The following is a 23,315-nucleotide window of genomic DNA, read 5'->3' on the forward strand; positions in this document are numbered from 1 at the left end:
GCGACCTGAGGAGGCAAAGGTACAAAGAAATCGAGATATCTCAAACATGACTACGTAGTACATTGCATTCCTGTCCGTGTTAGTGACTGTGCACTTTCTCTCGCCATATATAGACGAAGCAATGCCTCCAGTCTTTTCCGAAGGCTTCATCGGTGTGTTCACAGAAGCGGTGGTTCTACCATATATATACCAAGAAATCAAAAAAGGGTATCTTTGCGCCGAGTATCATCCAAATCCATCCCATCGTACATGTAAATCCATAACGCCAGTTTCCAAACAGTCCCAAAAACCCACCGCGGGCTGCCTACGAAGGCGTCATCTTGATCACACCGAATCCATCGTCTTTCGGCGTCGCCCTTCCTCCACCGACCATAAATGTCCCACTGCCCTTCTCATCGAACCAGCGACTACTTCTATGCCAGCTAGGAAGGTTTTCGGGATCTTCGTCTTCGTTCAAGCAACCTCTCCTACATCCGCCGTTTTGCCGCCACTGCGTACCAGCCCACCTCATACAACGCGCGAACTCTGCACACCGGCCATTCCTTCGTTTCTTCTGCTGTGAGAAGTCTGTGAGAGTTTGCCGAGGTGTGAGACGGCGTAGGGTTATAACGGCGTGTGCGCAGAGATCGGGTATAGGGAGTGGGAGGTGTGTAAGCGCGAGCGCTGTCGTTTCGAGCGATTCGAGACTGTAAAGGAGTTCTTCTGGCGCTGCAAGCAGGAATGATACGGGCTGTTGCACTACAACAGAGTTCGAGATGAGGCTCGAAGCTTTGCGCCTCAGTATACGCCTGGGCCCAGTCTCAGCCTCTTTTCGTTGCTCCGGTTCGATGGCTGGGACTGTTGGTGTGACTGCTCTGACCATCGCGTCGTCCAGTTCTTCAAGCGCTCCAATCGCAGCGCCATCCACTTCCCACTCCAAGACCTCCTTCTCACAGCCTGCCATACCCATGTAGATAAGGTCTTTCAGCTCCATGAGCAGTTCAAAGATCATACGCTGGGGTACAGGCCGCTGTTGGAAGAGTGTTTGTATCGGCGGGAGAAACCTTTGCGCTATCTCGCCGCCGGTGTATAGGTTCTTTCCATTTGCAAAAGGAGCATTGTCGGCCATTTGTATCTCTATCTTCGACATCTGACGGGACAGACCAGCGGCAAGGTGGCGGATCTGGATGAGAGGGTTTTGCGTGAGCGAAGACTGCAGGGTGGAAGAGAGATCTATCGTGAACAGTTAGTATATGCGCATACCTTATTAGACTTCAAACACCGTCCCAGATACATACCCGTAAACGCAACCTCTCCAGCCAGTGCCACTAGTGCTTCAGCGAGCTCTTTTTCCTTTTCCTTCAGTTCGCGTCTCTGAGCCTGCATGGCCCGCCATGGCACAACAAAGCCAATGCTCTTGCCACCAACGTCTATCGCTTTTCCATCTGCGACCTCTTGCGAGTGTTCCACGACGCCACCCTTGGCATACTTCTTGCCCTTCTGGCCGCGGTTGTCATCTTGGTGGTACTGAAATGCGAGGAGAAGGTCGTTGTTATCCTTGGTATTGCGAAGATTGCGCCAGACGCTTAGGACGGCGTTGGTGGAGAAGATTTGTTGATACGGCGACATGGTGATTGCGCAAGTGGATTGGTCTTCACATTGCTGATGTAGAAACAATGAGGGATGCGACAGGGTGCCGGTGTCAGAGATCTACGGCGAGATCAGGCGTAAAGGGCGCTTTGTTAGCAGGTTGGCGGACGCGATGAGATGGAAGGCGAGGACGACCCATGTTTGTCAACAGACTTAGCCGCATTGGGATGCAACACGTGGGGCCGCGTGTGAGGGGCAACGCATCTACCACGCGCTACCCGAGATAGCGTGTCAGACGCGCAGGATGTAATGTTCTGCTCTTATATTTCTGCTCGATGCTTTTCGTGTACATCGATATCGGAATTGTGCCTTCATCCAGGCTCTATAGTACATTCGTATAGCAGCGCTCCTTCCCAATCAATCCTGAAAGATCAAACACAGCCCCAACCAATTCCGAGTATGCTGATGCGCCGAAGAACACCCAAGTATGCATCGCTGCGAACAATGACTGAACCAACTTACTTCATATTCATTAGATCATGCCGGCCATGCCACTTGACGCGTAGGCCATTGGCTTGATGTTCGGATGCGCAACAGCGTCGAACTGGGTGAACTTGAGCTTGTACTCTGGGCCGATCTTGATGAAAGCGCCCTTGTTGTGGGTGCTGTCACAGTAGTTGGGTGCCGAGAAGACGGTGATGCAGCGTCCATCGTGCTCGACTTCGTAACCCTCCATGCGTACTTCGTGCGACCGAATGATAGCCTCGAGGCCGTTGTTCTCGCAGAAGCGCTTGGTGATGTCGGGTCCGAATTGCAGACCGACACCGCGCTTGCTAGGTCCACGGCCTGGGTTTGTCTGCGGGTCGGTCCAAAGCATCTCCATCATGAGCCCAGACTGTCCTGGTTGACGCTGCTTGAATCGGTCGAGCTTTCGCACGTCGTCTAACGTGACCTTGTCGTCTGAGAAGAGGCCGCCGTGGAGCACAAAGTACTTCTTGCCGATGAGGGTGGCGAGAGGAAGCGCGGAGAAGGACTCCGAGAACAGCTTAAAGACCCGCTCGGTGTATTTCGCCCTGCATTCACCCTCGAAACCGTACATCCTGTTCATGTCGTCCGTCTCGTGGTTTCCGCGGTTCAGGAAAAAGCTATCGGGGTATAGCCATTTGTAGGCGTAAAGCAGCAGGGCGATCTCGGTGGACCAAGAGCCTCGGTCGACGAAATCGCCGTTGAAGAGGAACGCGTTCTTTTCGGAGGGCTTGCCGGCGAGGCTGAAGATGTTCATGAGATCGAAGAATTGGCCTAGCTTTGTCAGTACGCAGTATATCCACTCCTTCTGCCTGGGACCTACCGTGAGTATCACCACAGACAGTGATCTCTTTCCCATCTGCAACATCGTGCTCGACCATGGTGGGCTCCTTCTTGACAATATCCATGACTGCGATGATGATCTGGTAGACGTACTTCTTGGCCAGCTTCTTTCCGTTCTTGAATCGCTCAATCATGTCTTCGACAAACTCCAGTGTCATCTTGTCTCCCAGCTTTGCGCCATCGTATGAGGGGTCTACGGCCATGTGTTCCAAGTCTAGGCCCTCTGCTGCCGACGGCGCATCTTCGACCTCGATGGCCTTGAGGAAGGCGTCTCGCTTGACGACCTTGTCGCACTCGGCCATGCGTAGCTTTGCGTTGGCATCGTTAGGGGCTTTCTTGACGACGAGCTTCCAGTCGCGGAGCGCTTCACGGTGCCTGAGGATGGCGGTGTTCGCTGAGGCGCGGCGGTAGTATGCCTGGTGCTGCGATGAGCGTCATAATGACGATATGAGTTTGCGACAATAGTACCTTGACGTTGTTTGGGTCCAATTCAATCGCCGTGTCGGCGTCTTGTATAGCGTATCCATACTGTTCGAGTTTGATGTATGTCTGGAGGATAGATTAGTACATGCTCGCGAGGCGCAGGTGGGCTGTGTACTTGTGCGCGGTTGGTGTAGAACGAGGGCTCTGCGTTGTATGCCTCTATCGCTTTGGTGTAGAACTCAAGGGCATTGTCCCATTCCTGGTTCCTGAAGGCATTGTTGCCCTGGTCCTTGAGCTTGGTGGCTTCGTCGGTCGGGGCACCCATGATGTATCGACGCAGTGCGGGACAAGCTGGGTTATGCGAGGCACGCGGGCAGCGGGTGTAGTTGCAGAAGGCGCGACGGGCTGGTGCACCTGTTGGTTGACGGGAGGGAAGCTGCGTCCCTGCGCGTTAAGAGATTTGAATAGCAAACCAGTGACGTACGGCAACAAAATGAAGGTGACCTGTCGCCCGCACTGCCCGCCGAAAGTTATCAAACGAGTCTGTCCCGCCATCGCCTGGCCTTGCCGCTAAACGCCTCCACCAACGCCCAACCAACCAGAGACCTCGGCTCCGACTAGACATCATGGCGCGCAAGGGTAGGGCAACGGTCAAGACACCTAAAGATCGCTACATCACCGTCGACTCTGACGGCGACGAAGTCGAGCCTGATGTCACCCCACCTCGCACTACTACACGTCCCCGAGGAAATAGCAGGGCAAACGAGGAGCCATACTTTGCGCACGAGTTGGAGAATGTCGATCCCGTAGCCTCGCGTGAGCGACTAAACCTCTCTAAAGCGGTGCCCGAGTCAGGTCCAGAGCCAGAGCGCCGACAGCCTCGCCAAGCTTCCGGAACCGTGGAACAAAGTAGGACACTTGCGGACGCTCTGTTTCCTGTCAGCTTCGACAACGACCTCCGTCCTCCCATCGAGTATTTCGGGTCGCCTACATCCATCTTCGACAACCAGACTCCGCTTCACCATCAACAGCTTCTACAGCAGCCCCATACTCCTCCTCAGAATCCTCCTACACGTCCGCGCGCTGCAGGTCGAGGTCGCGACAACTCTGCTCTAGACGCCAATCTCCCCGGTCTTACTGAGCGCCCCGCTGTCACATCTAAAACCCGCCATCAGCTAGGTCAGCAGCCGCCCGCGAACCCTCGTCCCAACGTCGAGAAATCCGAGATGGCACAGAACATGATCCAGGGCGGTGCGCACATACCGCCAGGCCAGCAGCGCAACATGCGGGCCTGCATGGTCTGCTCCATTGTCCGAACCCAGAACCAGTTCCTCACCCAGGGCTGCCCCAACTGCGAAGAGATCATCGAGCTCGCTGGCAACCCCGAGCAGATCAACGACTGCACATCGCAGGTTTTCGAAGGCCTCATCACTGTCGCGGATACATCAAGGAGCTGGGTTGCCAGATATCAGCGTCTGGAGGGCTACGTCCCGGGCGTCTACGCGACCCAGGTTGAGGGTATCCTCCCGGAAGACGTGATTGGCGCGGTAGAGAGCGCGGGTATCAACTACGTGCCCAGGGACGGCAGTGAGCAGGATATGCTTCCTAAGGACTAAATGGGGGATCGTCCAAGGACAGGAGCGGAAACATTTGTCGGACGCGGCGTATGAGAAGGAGAGGAATACCTGCATTGCATCTTCAGCGACGGAGTTACGGTTAAAGCGCATCTACGGGTGGCTTGATAAGATGACACAACAGCTTGAAGAATTGATCTCATTACAGCATGGAGCACAACGTGACTGGGATCCGCGTGTATATTTTTGGTGACATACTGGTCTTCTCGCATCTGAAGCTGCCGCTAACGCTCCAGTAGATCGCCATTGGGTTCAACTCGCAATATATTGATCCAAATCACCTGCTCTTTCACATACGACCATAGGATCATGAAAATTAGGCTTCCCGTCCGCTCAGCCATATACAAGCATGATACCGGCGGATTAGTAGTTAGGTGGGTGACCACTAGCGAATCCCCGCTGTTGTATGTTTTTGCCAGCACATGTTCTTTTTTGCCCATTTTTTGTACCCGCCACCTTATCAATCTAGGTCAGCAGCTAAATAGACGCCAGCAGTAATAAAGAGTATACGAGCCTAACATTGCTTAACACGCAAGCCCACGATGCATCAGGCAGAGGATGTGAAGACTCTTTTTGATACCGCGATGCACAAGCACGAACTAGAGCTATTCGAGCAGGTCAGGACCAACGCCCAAGGCAATGCGAAGGGACGCGACGATGAACGAGCCGTAGTCATTGCGATAAAGAAGAACTCGATACCAGCTCTTCACTATCTGATCAAACACGGCGTTAGCATCAAGCACATCGACAGTTCTGGCAAAGAGGTTGAAATTTCCACCCTGAAGTTCCTGCTCGCTCATGGCTGGGACATAAACTGGGCAGGAGAACCTCGATCTTGGCAGAGTCCGTTTATGTGGTCTTGTATCCATGACCGCGAGAAGCTTGTGTGGTGCTTAAATCATGGCGCAAAACTTGCTACGCCCGGAGAACCACCGTACAAGAGGCCCATACTCCAGGAGGTCGCAGAGAGTGGCGACATCGCAACATTTGAGTTTCTGCGCTCTAAAAGGGCGCCCTTGGGGCCCTGTACATTGCATAGGGCGGTACTCATGGCGGCGTTGGGTCACGATGGGACGGAAGACCCCGAAAAAGACGAGGAATGGCAACGGCGGAGCAGGGCGCGTTACGTCCAACGTATGGCGATGGTGCGCCATCTAGTTGATACCGTGGGCTTGGATGTGAACAAGCTAGACTTTCCGCGCGATACGAAATGGTTGCAAGGAGAAATGGGGACGCCACTAGAATACATCGTTGGCGTCGGCAGACCAGATACGGATGCACGCGAGCTGACATGGTTTCTACTCGACCGAGGCGCGGATCCGGATGCTGCACTCGCTGAGGCGAGAAAGTATGACCATCCAAGCTTCATAGAGTGGGTGGAGGGTTGGGAAGCACAACGAGGTCGTGAGGAGTTGGAGCAACACAAGAAAAAAAATAGAGACGAGCGCCTGTGCTGTGTCCAATAACTGTCGTGTATTCTCAGCAATGAATCTCGATCGACACATCGCTGAACGCCCATCCTACTCTCATCTAGATGTCGTGCTGCTTTGTTACGTGGGTTGCATCAATGCCCTTTGCGACAGTCCCGACCCGACGAAGTGCAGGCGCTGCCGACGGTCTGTTGGCCCTAATTCTCTGTAACCTATTGCGCCATTGTACGGCAAGTACACTGGCAGCCTTCAGTTCCCTCGCCTTCTCTATCTTGATGAGATCGATCTCTGCCTGTTGCACATTGTACCCCTTACGAATCTTGTCTACCCAGTCTTTACGAGATACTAGCTGCTTGTCCACAGTCATCATGTCTGCTGGAATACTACGCCATGCCTCCCAGTCGAATGGCGGCAAATAGAGCATCTTGTGATCCTTGTTACAGATCAAAGGGTTTAGATCGTCCTCTTGAAGTTTCTTGTAACAGTTACGACAAAGCTGGAAGTAAAGGCAGTGCTTGCATACCCAACAGTCAGTTAGCATGTTCTCCCATTGCGTCCCGCAGTCTGCACCGCAGCCATATCCTGAGAGGTACGCCTTAGTGGTAGTTGTAGATGATGGAGATGTGGCTGGTATGGTTTCCGGACTGTTCTCGGACGTCGCTGGCACATCATCCTTGTGGGATGGCTCACAGCTTGGCTGTGCGGGCTCTTCAGTACCCGGTGCGTTTGATTTCGCCTCCGTAGCGTTGGTAGGTTCATATGGCCCGATTGCTTGCCATGCTGCAACAGCATCCGCATCTTTGTCGAGGACAGTCAACGTCTGAGCGAGGTTCGAGAAACGAAGAGAGAGTGAATCATCATCAGGAGCTTCAGGCCACTTGTCGAAGACACTGCAAAGCCGAGCCTGCGCTTGCGCAGCAGCTGACTTATTGTCTTGTTTGAGGCAGTATAGCCTTGCTAAACAAAGGCGAGGGTCGGAAGCTCCTTGACGAAGATTACGGATAATCGTTGTATTTAGGTTGACAAGCTTCTTCAATCGGCTGGTGTAGTCTTCGCAAGCGCTCGAGGGAGCTGCTGCAAGCTCAGCAACTCCCTTGTCAAGAAGAATCGGGGCCAACTTCCGGGCCGCGTTCCATGCTGGCATAAACAACGTTGGATTCTCGTCTGATTGCAGGACAATCCCTTCCCAGTGTTGTATACTCCGGTACTGATCATCTTGGGACGTACTTCCGTGGAATCTGAGGACAGCCTGGAAGTGCTGCAGCTGTCCTGTTGCTTCGGCAGAACTATCTACCCCCGGTTCCTCTCCAGTAGAAGGGTCTGGCGACTTGTAGTCTATAGCCTCCTGGTACAGAGAGATGACTTCTTCCACAGCTCCGACATGTTTTGCAGCCGCAATGATGCATGCATGGACGTCATCTTCGTATGCTGCTCTCCGTAACCAGTATGTTGGGCCACGGTTGTTGGCTGTTGCATCCTTCCAATTGCGAATGTATTCGATGATAGATTGAAAGCGCTTTGTGTCGGTCCAGGTCTTGAAGATACCTGAAAGAGCGTATAAGCAGAGCCAATTCATATCAGACGTTTCTTCGATATCCTGGCTCAAAAGCTCCTGGAAGGATCTGATAGCCAGGTCGTAGTCGCAACACTTCCTAAAGCAGTTTCCTTCCGTCCTGAGCAGGTCCCAGTAGGCCTCCTTGTACGCATCATCCGTCTCCAGTGACCCTTCGCCGAGCGACCTGAAATCCTGCATGTAACCGAGGGCTGCACGATAGTTCTTTTCATTCTCATGGGCCTTTGCTAGACCGAAGAAGAGTCCCCAGTTTGACCGAGGGTGTTGCTTCGCTTTCTCCAACGCAATAACAGCTTCCTTGTAATGCTCAAAGACGAGATACGTAGCGCCTACGCGGTAATCCCAGGTGGAGTTGTCGATTTCGATTTGCTTGTGCTTCTTCACCCAACCAATGTACTCGTCGATCTCTGCGTTCGAAGGCGGGTTCCATTCTTCAAAAGGTCTGTCTGGCTTGGATAGCTGTTTATCGGTGTCAGATAACCTTTCAGAATTGTCAGGAAGAACTCACCTTGGCTACAATACCCCATGAGATCCAAAGGTAATCCTTGTCTGTTGTTCCAGTCGAACAGCTAAACCAGTGGGTCGCCAGCCGCGCTGCGATGCGCTCGAGAACGGAGTATTTGCTCGCGGCATCTGAAATGATGGACTTTACCCACTCACTCTTCTCTGCATCCTTTGCATAGCCTTTGGCCACTTGCGAATTCTTCAGCAACGCCAAGATAGCGTCGAGGTTCTCTTCAGAATACAGGTAATCGTATTTCAACCACGACAAATTCTTCTTGGAGAACCACATATCGATCATCTTGGGGTCGCAGAACAAGTCAACCAGCTTGCCTCCGATCCCAGTCATAAACTTTCGTTGTGGCTCAAAATCATCGAGCGTCTTGACCAAGGCCTTAAGATACTCATAAAACCACAATGAAGCATGGTCGCGCATTGCTTCGAGGCTTCCGTCCTTCCGACTGTCGAACAGAACATCGATGCACAAGCTGATCATGGTAACGTTCACAGTGTTGTCGTCATCGAGGTGAATATGTACCTTTTGTGCCATGGCCTGGAAGAAATCATCGAACCTAAACCTGGCGTAATCTGTTGCATCACAAGCTTTTCGTATGAACCGGCGACAAAGCTCGACTTCGGCAGTAGTGATCGCTTCAGCATGTAACTGAGCGATCGCAGATTCGGCTCCCGAGGAAGTATCCACGGACAAAATATCCCTAAGGCCGTCCTTGAATTCCACCCTGCCCTCCTTGTCAATCGTGAGCACAGGCGAGTAGGTAGTAGCAATTTGATCTGTGAGGAGGAAGTCCTCCTTGAAGGTGAAGAAAAGAACGCTCTCGAGAAGCTTGATCTTTGGTGGGTAGGTACAGCCTGCAATCCACACAAGAAGAGAATTGAGCACCTGAGCCTGACGTGAAGTCAGAAGAGCGTCCAGCGTCTTGATTCTGTTTCTCTGTACGGCGTTCATGTCGGCACTTGTGTTGTTGATGACCTCCTGAACTTTTCCTTTAGTGTCGCAAGCGTTGATCTCCGTCAACTTGGCCTCCAAGTTTCTGTAGTTTCCGCGTATGCCTTCAAGCAAAAGCTCGATATTCGCGTCGCTAAGAAGAGCCTTCAGACCAGGTTTAGTTTTGCAAACCTCCTCGATCCTGGCGCTTGTGACAGCTCTCAGATCGCTTGCGTTCGGCAGCGAGTCTGAGGCTATATTTGCATTGTTGCCCGCTCGTTCCATGGATTGGGCAGAGACTCTGCGTTTCCCGAGAAGAATGGTGTCGACATCTTTAACTCGTTGCGAGATCTCAGAAAGCGCATCGTCGTTTCCGGACACGAAGAGACGTAGGGAAACCCCGTTAGACTTGGCTGAAGACGCAGCTTGGCCGGCGATAGTTAACATCATCACCTCTACACTGTCCAGCTGGCCAGGACTATCGAAACCGTCCATGCATATGAAATAAGTCCCTTTCATGGCGCGCTGTAATCCCGAAACAAGATTATGCCATCGATCCTCAGCTCGCGCAATGCTTGCGAGTCGCGTGCACTCGTCTGCTACAGTTTGAGCATATCCGACATCTGCAGCTGCAAACTGGTATATGATGGACCCAATACACCGTTCGAGGGAGTCGTCTTTTTCATCTCCGTAGTAATAGTAAGCGATAAAAGCCTGATTAGGTCCGCGTGCAGCCCGACATTTCTTTTCGAGATGAGAAACAACGTGGTTGAAAAGATGTGTTTTGCCGAAACCTGAGTCGGCCTTCAGGAAGAGGACCTTCTTTTCGTGCTGTTCCAGATCAGCCCAGTGGCTGAATGCAGGCTCGTCTTGACTGAGCCATTCTCCTGTCCCTTCCACATGCGTTTTGCAGAGCTCACTGTGCCGCTTGGTCCAAGTCTCCCAGTCCCCAGGCTTCTTCAGTCCCAAACTGTTCGCTATCTTGACCAAATTCTCTTTCTGTTGGTCTTTATTAGCTCGACCGTCCAGAGTAGTCTTCATCTGCTGAGTGACGCTCAGAACCTGATCACCGACTTTGTATGTGGCTTGGAGGTATTCAAGTATTTCACTCTGGTGGCGGGCTCTTTCCTCGTCAGATTTGACGAGATGCTTCGCAAGCCCTCGAACTCCTACTAGTATGACATCAGCCTCGGCTCTGGTGAACTCCTGAATATGATTTTCCATGAGCTGGAGTGACTCTGCGACCGCATCGTTCGAGTTGAAGAGAATGATTCCGGCCATCGACTTCATTCGCTCTCTTGTGCTGGTAGCTAGCTTGTAGGAAGAACGAAGCACACCCAGAAACTGTGATAGAATCTCGTATGCTGGCCTACGAAGAGGGCGCGGCAAATAGGCTCCATCTTTGCCGGCCTCTTGTTCCAGAAAGTACACAAGACGTCGCAAGAAGGCGGATGAGCGTTCCATTAGAGTGACGAACCCGTCCATCATATCGTTGATGCCGCGTGCTGCTTGAATCACGAAGCTTATCGCATTCCAGCATTGAGCAGTTGGTCCGAAGATTACACTTGCCCCTTGTGCGACAATGCTCCCAAACTTCTCGAGACAGGTACCGACATTGTTGAGAACAGTTCGAGCATGTTGGTGGCTTTTCGTCGTTGACTCTTTGATGTCTGCATCAATTTGCAGCTGGAAGCTCTTGAAGGTAGTAGTACTATCTAGCTTTTTCTTGGTGGTGTCCTCATACTGCCGCACGACCTGTGGCCAGACTTCGCTGAGATCTTGGTCCTCGTCGAAGACCGGATCTGTAGGTTCAGGACTATCCCGCCCACGCCCAAACCTCATGTTTCAGTGCCCACAAGAATACTTCGAGGGTTTCTAGAAGCAGCGAAGCTATAGCCTCACGGGGGCCAGCAGGTCTGTCGCTAAGTCTGGGAGTGTTTGTCTCTTCTGCAAAAGATCGAGGTCAACTTCGGAGTAAGTATACCGTAGACTTTGGGCTGGGCACGCGCCCACTTTGTTGTCGCAGAGGCGCTATTAAAGCTATTACCTCCGAAATCCTAAGAACAGGATTTCCGTTTTGGCCCCCAGATCTCAGCCGTGCCTCACCACACGTCGCGTGCTTGATTGGCTGCTGAGTACCGTCTCATCATCCCGGTCCAAATACCATCACCGGTCTAGGTAAGATCGCGTCATTTGTGGTACTGCTGGACATGGTATAGCTGCAGGATATATGGTGTAGCATGACTGCAGTATTGTGGCTGCTCGTATTGTCTCCGCGGTGGGTACAGCCTATTGCCACGGCGTCGCTTGTTGACGGTTGTTGAGACTGGGGGTGTATGTACGCCCTATGACATAGCACAAATCAAACGCGTGATGGAGTTAAGGTTGATGCGCAAAGAGATGCGATGATGGAGTGCTATGAACATCAGCGGGCGCGGCCCTGGGGGCGCGCGGTACGGTAGCTTCCTCGTGTGAGCCGAGGCCGGCGCTTGCTCCCGGGCTGACTCAGCGCCCGTCCCACCCACATCATGCCCACCACTTCTGGGCGCGACCGATCATCAGTGCCAGACACTTCAGCTCTCTTGATATGCTTACCTTGATACTACATATGGGGTCATGCCCCGAAAGACTGTCTGCAGTGTTACAGTCAATCCAGCTAAGCCCATCCTACCCATGAGTTAAGTCTCCATCCGATGGGCGGGGTTTCTCTTGGATATGCGCTGCATCGTCATTTAGCGTCTCACGGTCGTACCACGCACTTCCATGCTGGGGTTCTGTTCTTGTTGCATTCTTCTGTATTGCCTTGCTCTCTGCCATTAAGCTTAATTTCGTGACTGGTATCATACTGAGAAGCATGAGCGCGCAAAGTTGCGCTGCGTCCAATGGGTGGCAGGTGGCATGGCGGGGCTCCTCACCGGATCTTCAGCTCGATAACATGTGAGGTATTGTTTACTATCGTGTCTTGTGTCTCATCTTCCTTCATTATTTGAACCCGCACCTCGATCAAGCGTGACGATGGCAGACGCTCGTCCGTGTTGGCGATGGCAGTGTTGTGAGTGCCACGGCGACAACAGCGTTGACAATGACCTTGGGTGTGCACATTGCGGATGTCATTGGAGATGCCATAATTGCAAGATTTTCGATGCAAGCTATAGGGCAGAGACTACTGCTGGATCTCTTACCGCGACGGCCACACATCAGCGGTTGAAAGCTGTCGTCCGCATGGCTGATCAGGTTGTGCCTTCCTCGTCGTAGGCCTACCCCACCAACAAGCTTCCTCTCAGCGCCCGGCACACGATGGCAATCGTCTCTCCTCTTTCACTTCTTTGCGCAAGGATACCGCCTGCTTGACCAATCTGCCTCCGGTCCCGGACCGTTCGCTAGACCTCTCCTTCACCTCCAATATACCCGACTCACTCTTGCCATTTCGAATCACTTTTTGCCATGGATACCTGTTTTCCTATATTGTTGCCTTATGGTCTTAGCAGCCAGTATCAGGATATCTTGAGAGGGAGGAAAGATACGCCAGTGCGATGTGGACTGCCGCAATACCGCACTGCAACGCTGCTGGAGATTTCGAGGCTCAATCCGTTTGATCCGCACCAGTCTCTGCCCTCTCTCGGCCGTACGCCCAACCCCCGTCAAACCATTCGACAAAGTAAGCCTAATTACCCTCGTCAGAAGGAGGATAATATGGGATTCCAGCGCAACATCAAGAAAATCAATATGGGTCCAGCAACAGGCAAAGAGAGACGCGGTCGAGCGAGGCGAAAACCTCAAATTTCGGTGCGCAAGCTCCCCAAAGCTGGCTCCAAGTTTAGTCCCGGATTCCGAGTGGGCGCATCCCAGGACTTGCCAATCACGCTCGATAGCGATGATGACGCGCCGACAAGCACTCCCCAGCGGTAAGTCAAGACAAATCGCGCTCACAATACGCCTGTTCTACGCTAACATCGGTAGTTTTGACCCTCGTCGAACGCATGTCTCACTCGCCGAGCCCAACCTACGAGGTTTCCGCTACGATGGCACGAGTGAGAGCCCGCGCGCATTACCGAATACGTTGCATGCACCCATAGGCTTCGTCCTACGACGCTCCTCGCCAACATCTAGCGGGCCCGCAAAGGATGGATCGCATGCTGTACCCCAAGAAACACTACAACGAGATTCTGATGGCGGTGGAGAAGCAGCACCGATCCGTAAGCCTGCCACGCGACGCACACGCCAACCTCACGCACTCAATGAAAGCCGGAAAGAGAGCAAGCCTGGGACTATCAACATGAGTCTTATGGATATCGACGACTTCGGTCTGAGAAGTAAGGTCACTCAGCTAATGGCTGTAGCACCCGCGCTACCCATTGTGGATCTCTATCACCTCATCATGGACAGCGAAGGCGATCTACCGTTGGCGAAGAAACAAGCCATCAGGATGAGTGAAGCACCGCCGGCACGGCATCAACCAGGCTTGGATGCAGACGGCGAAGAGGTCATGGTCAAGATAGACCCCAACGATCCCGCTTTTGAGTGGGACGACGATGAACCTCAGCCTGAGTCAGCCGCTACAATCGCATCGAGACCACATTCCAAGCCGAAAAGCAAAGCTACAAAGTCAAAGAGTCTACACCATCATGCAAAGCCTTCCAAGAGCGCAAATTCAAGTGCAAAACACTGCTCAAATACGAGCGCCAAACGAACGAAGTCGTCTTCAATGAACCCTACGCACGCCAGAGAGACCAGCAGCGACCGCGAGTTCGTCGTCCCCGATAATACTGTTCATTACGATCTCAATTCTGATATCTCTAATGGCTCTGATGAGTTTCTCGGTGTTGAGGTACGCAGTAGACGTGCAGACAGAGACGTTGAGATGTTTGACAGCGAGGACCCATTAGATCTGGATATAGACATGCAGCCGCGCTTTGCATACACCGCCAGACTGATGAGGAAAAGGGCTAGAGTTTGAAAGATGTAAAGAGTGGTTGGATTGTATTTAGCGACATGTGGATCGAGCGATATCAATACCCGGCGTTTGGTGTATGTGGGAGAAATGACAGATCGATTTCGGGTTGCTACATCATTCAGTCAATGCATGCAAGCTCCCGCGCATCGTCGTACAAATTTTAGAGCATTGCAGCCATCTAGTAGATACGTGATATTCGATCATGCTTTGTTGCATGAGCGCCTTGTCCTGCGGTTACTCCTTTCAATGCCTGCTCGCTCTTGCTGCCACCATTCAAACGGGCGCTGAGACATTGAAGTCTCACAGGTAAGACAACAAACAGCAAAATTAGCTTCAGCGCAAACAACATAGATAAGTGCCATGTTCTCTCACCTTTTGCAGCGCGCTCTCGGTCACCTCGGCTTTCCAAGTGAGATTGACAGTGTATCATCCTTCCCATTCATCACATCTCCGTCTTTCATTTCATCATCCTTCTCGCCTCAATCTCTCCTCATGGCTGTCGACTGCCCTCAATTCTCGTTCACGAAGCCAAAACGTCTTCCAAAGCAACGGTGCCGCCCATGCAATACCGCTTTCCGGGTTGCAGCGGCACAACTCGACCTGATTAATCGAAAAGCTGGAGGGATTCGTATACCAGCGATCGTAGATCTGAGTGATGGAGAGCCCAGCCCGGAGGTAGAATACGAGATGGTGGAACATGCTGTGCAGTAAGCCAAACGCGTGAGAATGACTAGACACAGTATCTGACCAATGCACATAGGAACGCACTGGCAAAAGAACGTGGTCTTCCGAGTGGCAGCACGTTCGAGCGCAAGACCCCAATATCTACGAGTAGTTCCAAGTCACCAATCTCGCAACGAAAGCGACGGTTCATCGTCGACTCGGATGACGAGGATAGCAGTGAGTTTCTATGCTTCACATTAACGCTCACTTACTCACCTTACTCAGCATCTTCAACGTCGTCTCCACCATCTAGCCAGAAACATCACCAGAAAGAGCGATCTATGCGTTCCGTTAGTCGCAACATAAAGCGACGAAGAGATAGCTTTCTATCTGACTCCGACACTCCCGGCGATGAACCAGTCAGAAAGGCGAAGAAGCCGCGACAAGACTTGGCGGCCGAGCTGGACGACCTGGATATCGAAATGGAAGGTTGGAGCGCAGCTGAAGAAACGCCTGGGAGACAGCGACGTAGAAGGTAGCCGCTGAGGTACACGGGCAGCGGGCGTGAGGTACGTTCATTCTGCGTGCCGCTAGGGGAGACACCACAAATCCTATTCTTTACAAACAAGATACATTTGACGCAAACATAGCACAAGAGCAGGAAATAATAAAGGCATGAAATCGTCTTCTCATCTATCCAACATCTAACTAAATAGACCCATCCCATCATCAAACAACCAAGAAACACCCATCACATCTACCTTCTCATCCCCGTTCTTCCATATGTGCCACAACTAACCCACCATCATCCACACTTAATGATGGCACATTTTCACAACAACAAACCCCAAAATAAGCATGCCCACAAGAATACCACCGATAATGCCGACTACAGCTATAGTCGACAGACCGCCTTCAGCTCCAGAGCTGCTGGACTTGACTTTGAGGTCAAAAGTGGAAGTAGGCTCGGCAGCGACATCTGCTTTGGAGATCTGGTGGAGGATATCCGAAATGGAGGATGGAGAGGTCATGGGCGTGTAGGGAGTCGTCGGGGTGACGATGGTCGCTAGCGCGGAGAGTTGCGTGACAAGCGGCATAGCGGGGATGGAGTAGGTGGAGGTGGCTAGTGGCGCGAGGGCGCTGGGGACGTTTAGTGGGGCCATGGTGTTGTGTTGGTTTGTTGAATTTGGGATGTGAGTTGGAAGTCCGGCTTCGAGACTATCGTGAAATGCGATGATGGAGATGGAGCTTGGTGATGGAAGGTAGTAAGCAGATGTGGAAGATCTTTTGTAGAACGAGTGGCGATGAGGTGCGAATGATCGTGAGCCATGATACTTTCACAATAGCTGTTTAGAGTGTTCTGGTAGAATGTCGTAAGTTGACAATGTTGCGAATTGTGATAATACCGTGGACTACTTACTGCTGGTCTCTCCGAGCCGAAGCAAATGGACGGCACGTGATCATGCCTGACATTCTGCGACCATCTCCATGATACTCGTGTTGAATCCTTCCATATCACACTCATCTGTAAGCAGGATGCCTCATCGCTCTTGGTGGCGCGCGAATATTCGCGTTGTTCACGCTCGACCCAATGAACTGTTGCATCTGCGTCTCCACCTCTTTAGTCGCTAAGCGCTGTTGTTCCTGTTGCGCTGCCAATAGCTTCTTGTTCTTGTACCGCGTCACGGTCTGTTGATAAAATACCCAGCATATGAACGAGAGGAAGAAAGGCGCAAAGACACACATGGGAATGAACCATGGTAAAGGAATGGGACCGATCATGCGTTGTTCGGCGTTGATGGGCTCGGCGCGGTGTGAGAACTTTAGTGCAGGCATGTCGTGCGATGAACAGAGAAAAGACTGTATTTATGTAATTTGGATTGGAGAGTTACGATCGAACGAGGGAGTGTGTGGTTGTTGAATGAGTGTGTAGGTAAAGAACGAATGCGCAGGTAACAATAGCAGGTGGGGACGGGACCTTCACGATAGTTAAACCACACCAAGCACAGCCCCCAGCAAATGAAAGAAGTGAAACCCACCCAAAATAACCGCCGAAAACCAACGATGTTGCCGGCGCAGAACCAATCTCACTGTATCAAGTAACGAGTCTCGGAATTAAAAAAAGCAAAATTGCAGGATACCTATGCGAAACTCTAAACTCCACTAGCTGGAAACGCGTCTGACAGCTGTACCTGTTTGATCTTCAACAACCACACCACATTGTCGACATTCGACCGGACTGACTACCTGCGATTCTCGCGATGCATTGTGGGCGAATGTAGCGGTGATACGTCGCTGTAATCTCGCGTGCGGTTATAATCGTGGGGTGGGCCGTCTGCACTCAACGGCGAAACTGGCTGACCGGCTGGGTACTCCGGATTACGGGCGAGCGCCGGCAGATCGCTTACGGGACGGGACTTTGGATTCGAGCTGCGTGTTCTTATAAAGCTGGGTAATTGCAGTCGATATCCAGCATTATCACCAGTTCCATGCGTTGCGACTGACTGGAAGTTATCAGTGGATGGCCTTCGGTCTTCGTGATCTCGTGTAGCATACACACCTTTTTCGTCGAAGCCGTCTTGCCAGTTCTGTGCGCGAGCAAGGTCAACCGGATCCATGCCATATCCCTCCGAAATTGGTATGTCAGCAAAATGGGTCGTGGAAGGTGAGCCGTCACGGCGGCGTCGTCGTCCACGGACGACCTCTTTTTCATAATGTGGATAGCGACGGCGGCTATCACCTTGTTCCGGATCGTGAGTCGTGGGAATCAGACCCCTACAGTACTTGATCGCTAGGAAACCTACGAGGACGACGCCGAGGACCAGTATGATGAGGCCGATGATGTGGCCTGGGTTTCTCGCGAAGCGGGGACTGTCTCGCTTGGCGAAGGTCGAATGAAGATCAGACGATCCGTCTGTTATTGGCATTATGGGATCGGCCATCTCGAAAGGTGTTCCGCGATCGAAAGCGACTCCGGTAGCTTTGGGCATCAGGGTGGACACCGTGTCGTAATCCATGTACGATGGTAACGCATCAATCGGCGGTGCTACATTTGGATTCCAAGGATTGTCCGAGACTGCCTTTAGGAAAGGAGACGCACTTGCGTGAGCACTGGCGGTCGAGGTCGTCTTCGTACAAGCTGTGCAATGATGGCAGCCAATGCTAGAGACGGGAACGTCCGAAGAGAAGAAAGTGCCTCCATCGGATGCAGTGGAAGTAGACGTAGGTACAGCCGACGAGTAGAAGGTACCAGGATCTACCGCTGTTGAAGTGCTTGTAGCGGAGGCAACAGCAGTCGTTGAGACGTCTGAAGAAAAGAACGCTCCTCCGTCTGAAGCAGTAGACGTCGATGCAGCGACATCCGATGAGTAGAATACACCAGAATCGACTGCAGTCGAAGTGGTGACAGAAGACGAAGTCGTCGTACCCGAGGAAGCAGTTCCTTGCGCGGCATTAGGCCAAGTAAAAGCTGCCATAGTATTGTTTTGTGACATATTGGATGTTGAACAAGTAATGGGGGTGATTTCGTCTTGTTACGTCTGGTCGTAGTTGGGATGAAGGAGGACCTAGGAAGATTGCGGAAGATCAATTGTATACAGTAGCTCAATCGCGGTGTCCGTACAGATTCCGCACCATATGGTGACTATCACTGGACATTAGGTCTGTGAGCTCACAATGCCGGGTTCAATTACACTGAGCGCTAGTCACATCAACGGCGACATTCTAAAAGGTATACCCCAACACATTGTAGGCTCTCGGATTTATGCAATTGTAAACGCTCAACATACCTGGCGCACAATGCCCGGCAAAGTAGGGTCTAGAGTCTGTTCCTCTTTCTACTCCAAGTATCAGCACACTGCTAAGAAAGCACACGAACATAGTAGCAACCATCTCATACCTAAGCGCAGACCAACTTCAGACATGTCGTCTTCGTACAACATTCCTTACTCCAGCAGCCTCGCCATTGCGGCTACTAACGCCACCGATGCCTCGCCACTACAGAACAACACCATCTCCGCCTATCCCAGCCCTCTACACCCACCAAACACTTCAAGCGCCGAATACCGTATCTGGCTCGGCTTCTTCATCTTCGGTGCCATTTCCGCTGCGATTATGGTCATAATGATGCTCTGGCTGTGCGCGTTATCATCTGGGGTCGCTCGTTTGGCTCGTAGAAAGCGCGTGGAGAAAGATGAGCAGAAAAGCTTAGCAAGTGAATATGAAATGCATGAGAGGGTTCGGCAACCGGAGCGCGCCGCGCTGCCGCTAAGAAGGGCTAGATAAGACGAACATGTAGAGATGAGAAGTAGATTCAGGAAAGTCAATCGTATGAAAGTCAACTTGATAGTCTTCTGGTACCAGCGAGTGTGATTCTGGTGCGTAAGCACCGTCTGTTGAATGCAAGGTAGCTCTGTGTGGCAGATGGTGCTTCTTCTTTTGGAGACATCCACGGATGAAATATCAATAGAAAATTCAACTCTGCTACAGGTGATCAAGACTGAGCATCGCGTGGACGCAAAACCACAGTCCAACTATCCGTCGCGATCGCCGTTAAAACACTTCCTAGAGGAAGCTGACTGCTCACCAGTGCGAACTTGATATCCTTGCAACCCACAAATTTGGATTCAAAGTTGACTTTCTTCTGCTCCTCAACAGGGATGAGGAGCGGCGTGTCCGGTTCATACTCGACCTCCTTTTCGGCTTTGAGCTTGCCATCTGAGCCGAAACACTCGAAGTTGATCTTACATTTGACCAGCGCTGAGAAGAGACCGGTGCCTAGTGCGGCTACGCAATGAAGGTAGAGGGAGACTAGTTCGATCGACTTGTAAGGTGAATCTGGGTAGTCAACCGTCACAGATGCGGGTTTAAGATCGGGCAGCGTGCTGCGGAACGCTGTTGAGGCGACTTGCGGTGGGGTTTTGGGCTTGATACCCAGGAAAGTGATGTTTGCGACGCCCAGCGCTCCTGCGGAGATGGAGGTGAACTGAATGCCTTTGTAGATCGTAATGGGAGTGACGACACCTGTAGGGGGGATTTCAAGGTCCTCAAACTGGGTTGAAGGAAGTCGTTGTCAGTTCTTGACCACCAATCATTGGGTAATGACAAAATACTCACGTCGAGGAGCTGCGTCGTTCTTCGGTCTAAGTGAGCCGATCCGACAACAACAGGCCACAAAAACACGGCGATGAAAACAAAATCTTGGACCCGCATGATTGCAAAAGAGATGGAGTGAATATATACGGATGTCTGGATAGTGCGGTGAGTGTGATCACTGGGGCAGAATGTTTTGAGCTTTATACCTCAGGAGTACGCCCGGTCGTAGCCTTTCTGTACAGCAATCCGTAGTTCTGTGTTGAGGCTACTACGGATATGACTGGGGATGGCGTTGACACAACATAAAACACCGATATAGCGAACTGAGCTGAATGTGAGTTCATGCGCGCATTCTCTGAGAGGATGCTAACGCTAGCCGCGATGGGTAGAGGCTGCATCATGGAGCGATGGACTGGACTGGCGTTCAAAGTGGCTTGTAGTCCAAGAGGGTCTCAGGTGCCGAATGCTGCGAATGCGTTACACGCAGTCTCAGTCTGAGCTACGATATGTAGGAGCATCCTACCAGAGATGAAGAAGTGCCATAGGTAACGGCTCTTAATGGCCGTGTCTTTCTTTCGGTGGGTGTTGTACACGAAACATACGATGAAAGACACCAGCTGATGGGTGAGAATGCGATCCAAAACGCGCCTTGGTGAACTTGAGTCCTACCAGAGACGTGAGGTCGTGGAGAGTATACGAGAATGACGAGTGTGAAGTAGGATGTCGCGATGTGTCATGTATTGGGTCGCTTTGTCGTGACATGTGACAAGCACTCGGTTCGAGACATTCCGTTGCGCCGAGTGACGTTGGTGTGAAGGTGCAGTATGATGTCGCCTTTTTCCAAGTGAAGATCAGGAGTGAGGCTATTTGAGATATCGCCAGTGCATTCTGACGTTAGTCGAGGGTGCATGGTGAAATGCAGGGCGGTTGCGGGTGGGATGCCATGACGGAGGCGGAATGGACCGGTTTGGCGCACGAAGACATCCCGCGGCCGGTGGAGCTTTCTTTTTCTGTATCCGAGCTTTGCGCAACCCTCCCGCCGCGACCACCCACCTCGACGACCTGCTACCACCACCGTGTAGCTCCAATTGGGTCGTGACAACATTCCCATACCCTCAACATGTTGGCTGCTCGCTCTTTCGCCGCCCCTGCGCGGCAATGCATGCGCCAGGCTACCCGCGCACGATGGACGCCCGCGCTGTCCCAGGTGAGCTTCCCGCGGGACACTCGATTCTTGCGCCTAGAGAAGATGGGCGCAGAGGAAGAGAAAAATTAGACTGGCATTATACTAACACACTGAAGGTCTCCGCCCGGACATACGCCTCCGAAGTCGCCAAGTTCCACGGACAGAAGGGCAGCGACGGCAAGTACTCCGTCACTCTAATCGAGGGTGATGGTATCGGCCCCGAGATTGCGCAGTCGGTCAAGGACATCTACTCGGCCGCCAACGTCCCAATCAAGTGGGAATCCGTCGACGTCACCCCGCGCCTGAACGAGGACGGCAAGACGGTCATCCCCGACGAGTCCATCGCCAGCGTCAAGAAGAACTTGGTCGCCCTCAAGGGCCCCCTCGCGACCCCCATCGGCAAGGGCCACGTCTCGCTCAACCTTACTCTCCGCCGTACCTTCAACCTCTTCGCCAACGTCCGTCCCTGCAGATCCATCGCCGGCTACAAGACGCCCTACGACGACGTCGACACTGTCCTGATCCGCGAGAACACCGAGGGAGAATACTCTGGCATCGAGCACATTGTAGTCGATGGCGTTGTCCAGAGCATCAAGCTCATCACCCGCGAGGCCTCTGAGCGCGTTCTGCGATACGCCTTCCAGCACGCCCGCGACATTGGCAGGAAGAAGGTCCGCGCTGTGCACAAGGCCACCATCATGAAGATGTCCGACGGTCTCTTCCTCAGCACCGCCCGCGAAATCTCCAAGGAGTTCCCCGACATTGAGTTCGACGCCGAGTTGCTGGACAACACCTGCCTGAAGATGGTTACCGACCCTGTCCCCTACAACGACAAGGTCCTCGTCATGCCCAACTTGTACGGAGACATTCTCTCCGACATGTGCGCTGGTCTCATCGGTGGTCTCGGTCTTACTCCCTCCGGCAACATCGGTGACAACTGCTCCATTTTCGAGGCTGTCCATGGTTCCGCGCCCGACATTGCTGGCAAGCAGCTCGCTAACCCCACCGCGCTTCTTCTCAGCTCCATCATGATGCTGCGACACATGGGTCTCACCCAGGAGGCCGCCAACATTGAGCAGGCTATCTTCAAGGTTCTTGCTGAGGGCAAGGTAAGCGCCAGACATCATCTTTGTGTATGAAAACATGCTAACGATGTTACAGACCATCACTGGTGACCTTGGTGGCAAGGCCAAGACCTTCGAGTACGCCGACGCCGTCATCAAGGCCCTGAAGTAGACTAGGTTATGGATTTGACGAGCATTGAACGACCGAATGGTAGCGATTGCATACTGTGGATATGTATTAGGCCTTGTACTATAGCTGCCATCTAGCTAGATATACCTCTTGAACTTTGCACGTTATGATCGATTCACTATTTCCGGAACTTACGTGAAATACTAGAAACGGTCATTTTGATATGTCTTTGATATCAGCGCCGCCTGAGCTCGTAGTGATATTAGATGTGTGCCATAGATGCGGTCCTGCAGAAGAATAGCAGCACCTCCAACGTCCAACGGCAACGCGGGCAAGTATTGCCGAGCAACATCGCGTTACCTTGACCAAGACCCCATCACAACCCCAATCTCCCAATGCCACCCAAACCTCCCATCCGGCTTCCTGCGAAACCTCCTACTGCACCGAAAGCGTTCGCGAAGCCCTCACTACCGGTTCGACCCGCAAATCCAGCCCCGCGCACTCCGCATCCATCAAAGCCCACCCCAGCAACACCATCTCGCACCGCTCCCCCACCACCACCACCACCACCCCGATGGCATGAAACCGCACGCGCTCGCACAGGCGGCCGCTACCTAAAATGGGGCACAAACGGCATCGTAGCCATCTGCGCGCTCCTCTGGATCCGCGACCACTTCATTGAGATCCAGCATGTGCGTGGCTCCTCCATGGCACCGACCCTCAGTCCGGACGCACACGAGACGGGTCGGGAAGACTATGTTATCGTGCGACCGTATCAGG

General features: G+C 52.5%; 9 protein-coding genes across 9 annotated transcripts; 3 read left to right on the forward strand and 6 right to left on the reverse strand.

Moving 5' to 3' along the window:
• Window positions 1-304: 304 nt before the first annotated feature.
• On the reverse strand, window positions 305-1,608 carry J4E87_009229 (uncharacterized protein; the record flags this gene model as incomplete). Its single annotated transcript, XM_049380807.1, has 2 exons — window positions 305-1,212; window positions 1,278-1,608. 2 exons carry the CDS (start codon window positions 1,606-1,608, stop codon window positions 305-307), a joined length of 1,239 nt encoding a protein of 412 aa, XP_049229438.1.
• Window positions 1,609-2,101: 493 nt separating this feature from the next.
• On the reverse strand, window positions 2,102-3,685 carry J4E87_009230 (uncharacterized protein; the record flags this gene model as incomplete). The annotated part of the gene is made up of 4 exons (XM_049380808.1): window positions 2,102-2,868; window positions 2,918-3,353; window positions 3,406-3,486; window positions 3,536-3,685. The coding sequence occupies 4 exons, from the start codon at window positions 3,683-3,685 to the stop codon at window positions 2,102-2,104; spliced, it is 1,434 nt and encodes a 477-aa protein (XP_049229439.1).
• Window positions 3,686-3,986: 301 nt separating this feature from the next.
• Window positions 3,987-4,976, forward strand: J4E87_009231 (uncharacterized protein; the record flags this gene model as incomplete). Its single annotated transcript, XM_049380809.1, has 1 exon — window positions 3,987-4,976. The coding sequence occupies one exon, from the start codon at window positions 3,987-3,989 to the stop codon at window positions 4,974-4,976; it is 990 nt and encodes a 329-aa protein (XP_049229440.1).
• Window positions 4,977-6,524: 1,548 nt separating this feature from the next.
• Window positions 6,525-11,286, reverse strand: J4E87_009232 (uncharacterized protein; the record flags this gene model as incomplete). Its single annotated transcript, XM_049380810.1, has 2 exons — window positions 6,525-8,456; window positions 8,506-11,286. 2 exons carry the CDS (start codon window positions 11,284-11,286, stop codon window positions 6,525-6,527), a joined length of 4,713 nt encoding a protein of 1,570 aa, XP_049229441.1.
• A 1,884-nt stretch (window positions 11,287-13,170) lies between these two features.
• J4E87_009233 (uncharacterized protein) lies at window positions 13,171-14,394 on the forward strand (the record flags this gene model as incomplete). Its single annotated transcript, XM_049380811.1, has 3 exons — window positions 13,171-13,349; window positions 13,405-14,272; window positions 14,374-14,394. 3 exons carry the CDS (start codon window positions 13,171-13,173, stop codon window positions 14,392-14,394), a joined length of 1,068 nt encoding a protein of 355 aa, XP_049229442.1.
• Window positions 14,395-15,876: 1,482 nt separating this feature from the next.
• Window positions 15,877-16,224, reverse strand: J4E87_009234 (uncharacterized protein; the record flags this gene model as incomplete). Its single annotated transcript, XM_049380812.1, has 1 exon — window positions 15,877-16,224. The coding sequence occupies one exon, from the start codon at window positions 16,222-16,224 to the stop codon at window positions 15,877-15,879; it is 348 nt and encodes a 115-aa protein (XP_049229443.1).
• Window positions 16,225-17,304: 1,080 nt separating this feature from the next.
• On the reverse strand, window positions 17,305-18,537 carry J4E87_009235 (uncharacterized protein; the record flags this gene model as incomplete). The annotated part of the gene is made up of 1 exon (XM_049380813.1): window positions 17,305-18,537. One exon carries the CDS (start codon window positions 18,535-18,537, stop codon window positions 17,305-17,307), a length of 1,233 nt encoding a protein of 410 aa, XP_049229444.1.
• Window positions 18,538-19,553: 1,016 nt separating this feature from the next.
• On the reverse strand, window positions 19,554-20,272 carry J4E87_009236 (uncharacterized protein; the record flags this gene model as incomplete). Its single annotated transcript, XM_049380814.1, has 2 exons — window positions 19,554-20,111; window positions 20,177-20,272. The coding sequence occupies 2 exons, from the start codon at window positions 20,270-20,272 to the stop codon at window positions 19,554-19,556; spliced, it is 654 nt and encodes a 217-aa protein (XP_049229445.1).
• A 1,003-nt stretch (window positions 20,273-21,275) lies between these two features.
• IDH2 (NAD-dependent isocitrate dehydrogenase) lies at window positions 21,276-22,577 on the forward strand (the record flags this gene model as incomplete). Its single annotated transcript, XM_049380815.1, has 3 exons — window positions 21,276-21,362; window positions 21,458-22,450; window positions 22,503-22,577. The coding sequence occupies 3 exons, from the start codon at window positions 21,276-21,278 to the stop codon at window positions 22,575-22,577; spliced, it is 1,155 nt and encodes a 384-aa protein (XP_049229446.1).
• Window positions 22,578-23,315: the final 738 nt, after the last annotated feature.

This window comes from Alternaria ethzedia (assembly GCF_023757985.1).
Source record: "Alternaria ethzedia strain BMP 0044 chromosome Unknown scaffold_33, whole genome shotgun sequence".
Taxonomy (NCBI): Eukaryota; Fungi; Ascomycota; class Dothideomycetes; order Pleosporales; family Pleosporaceae; genus Alternaria; species Alternaria ethzedia.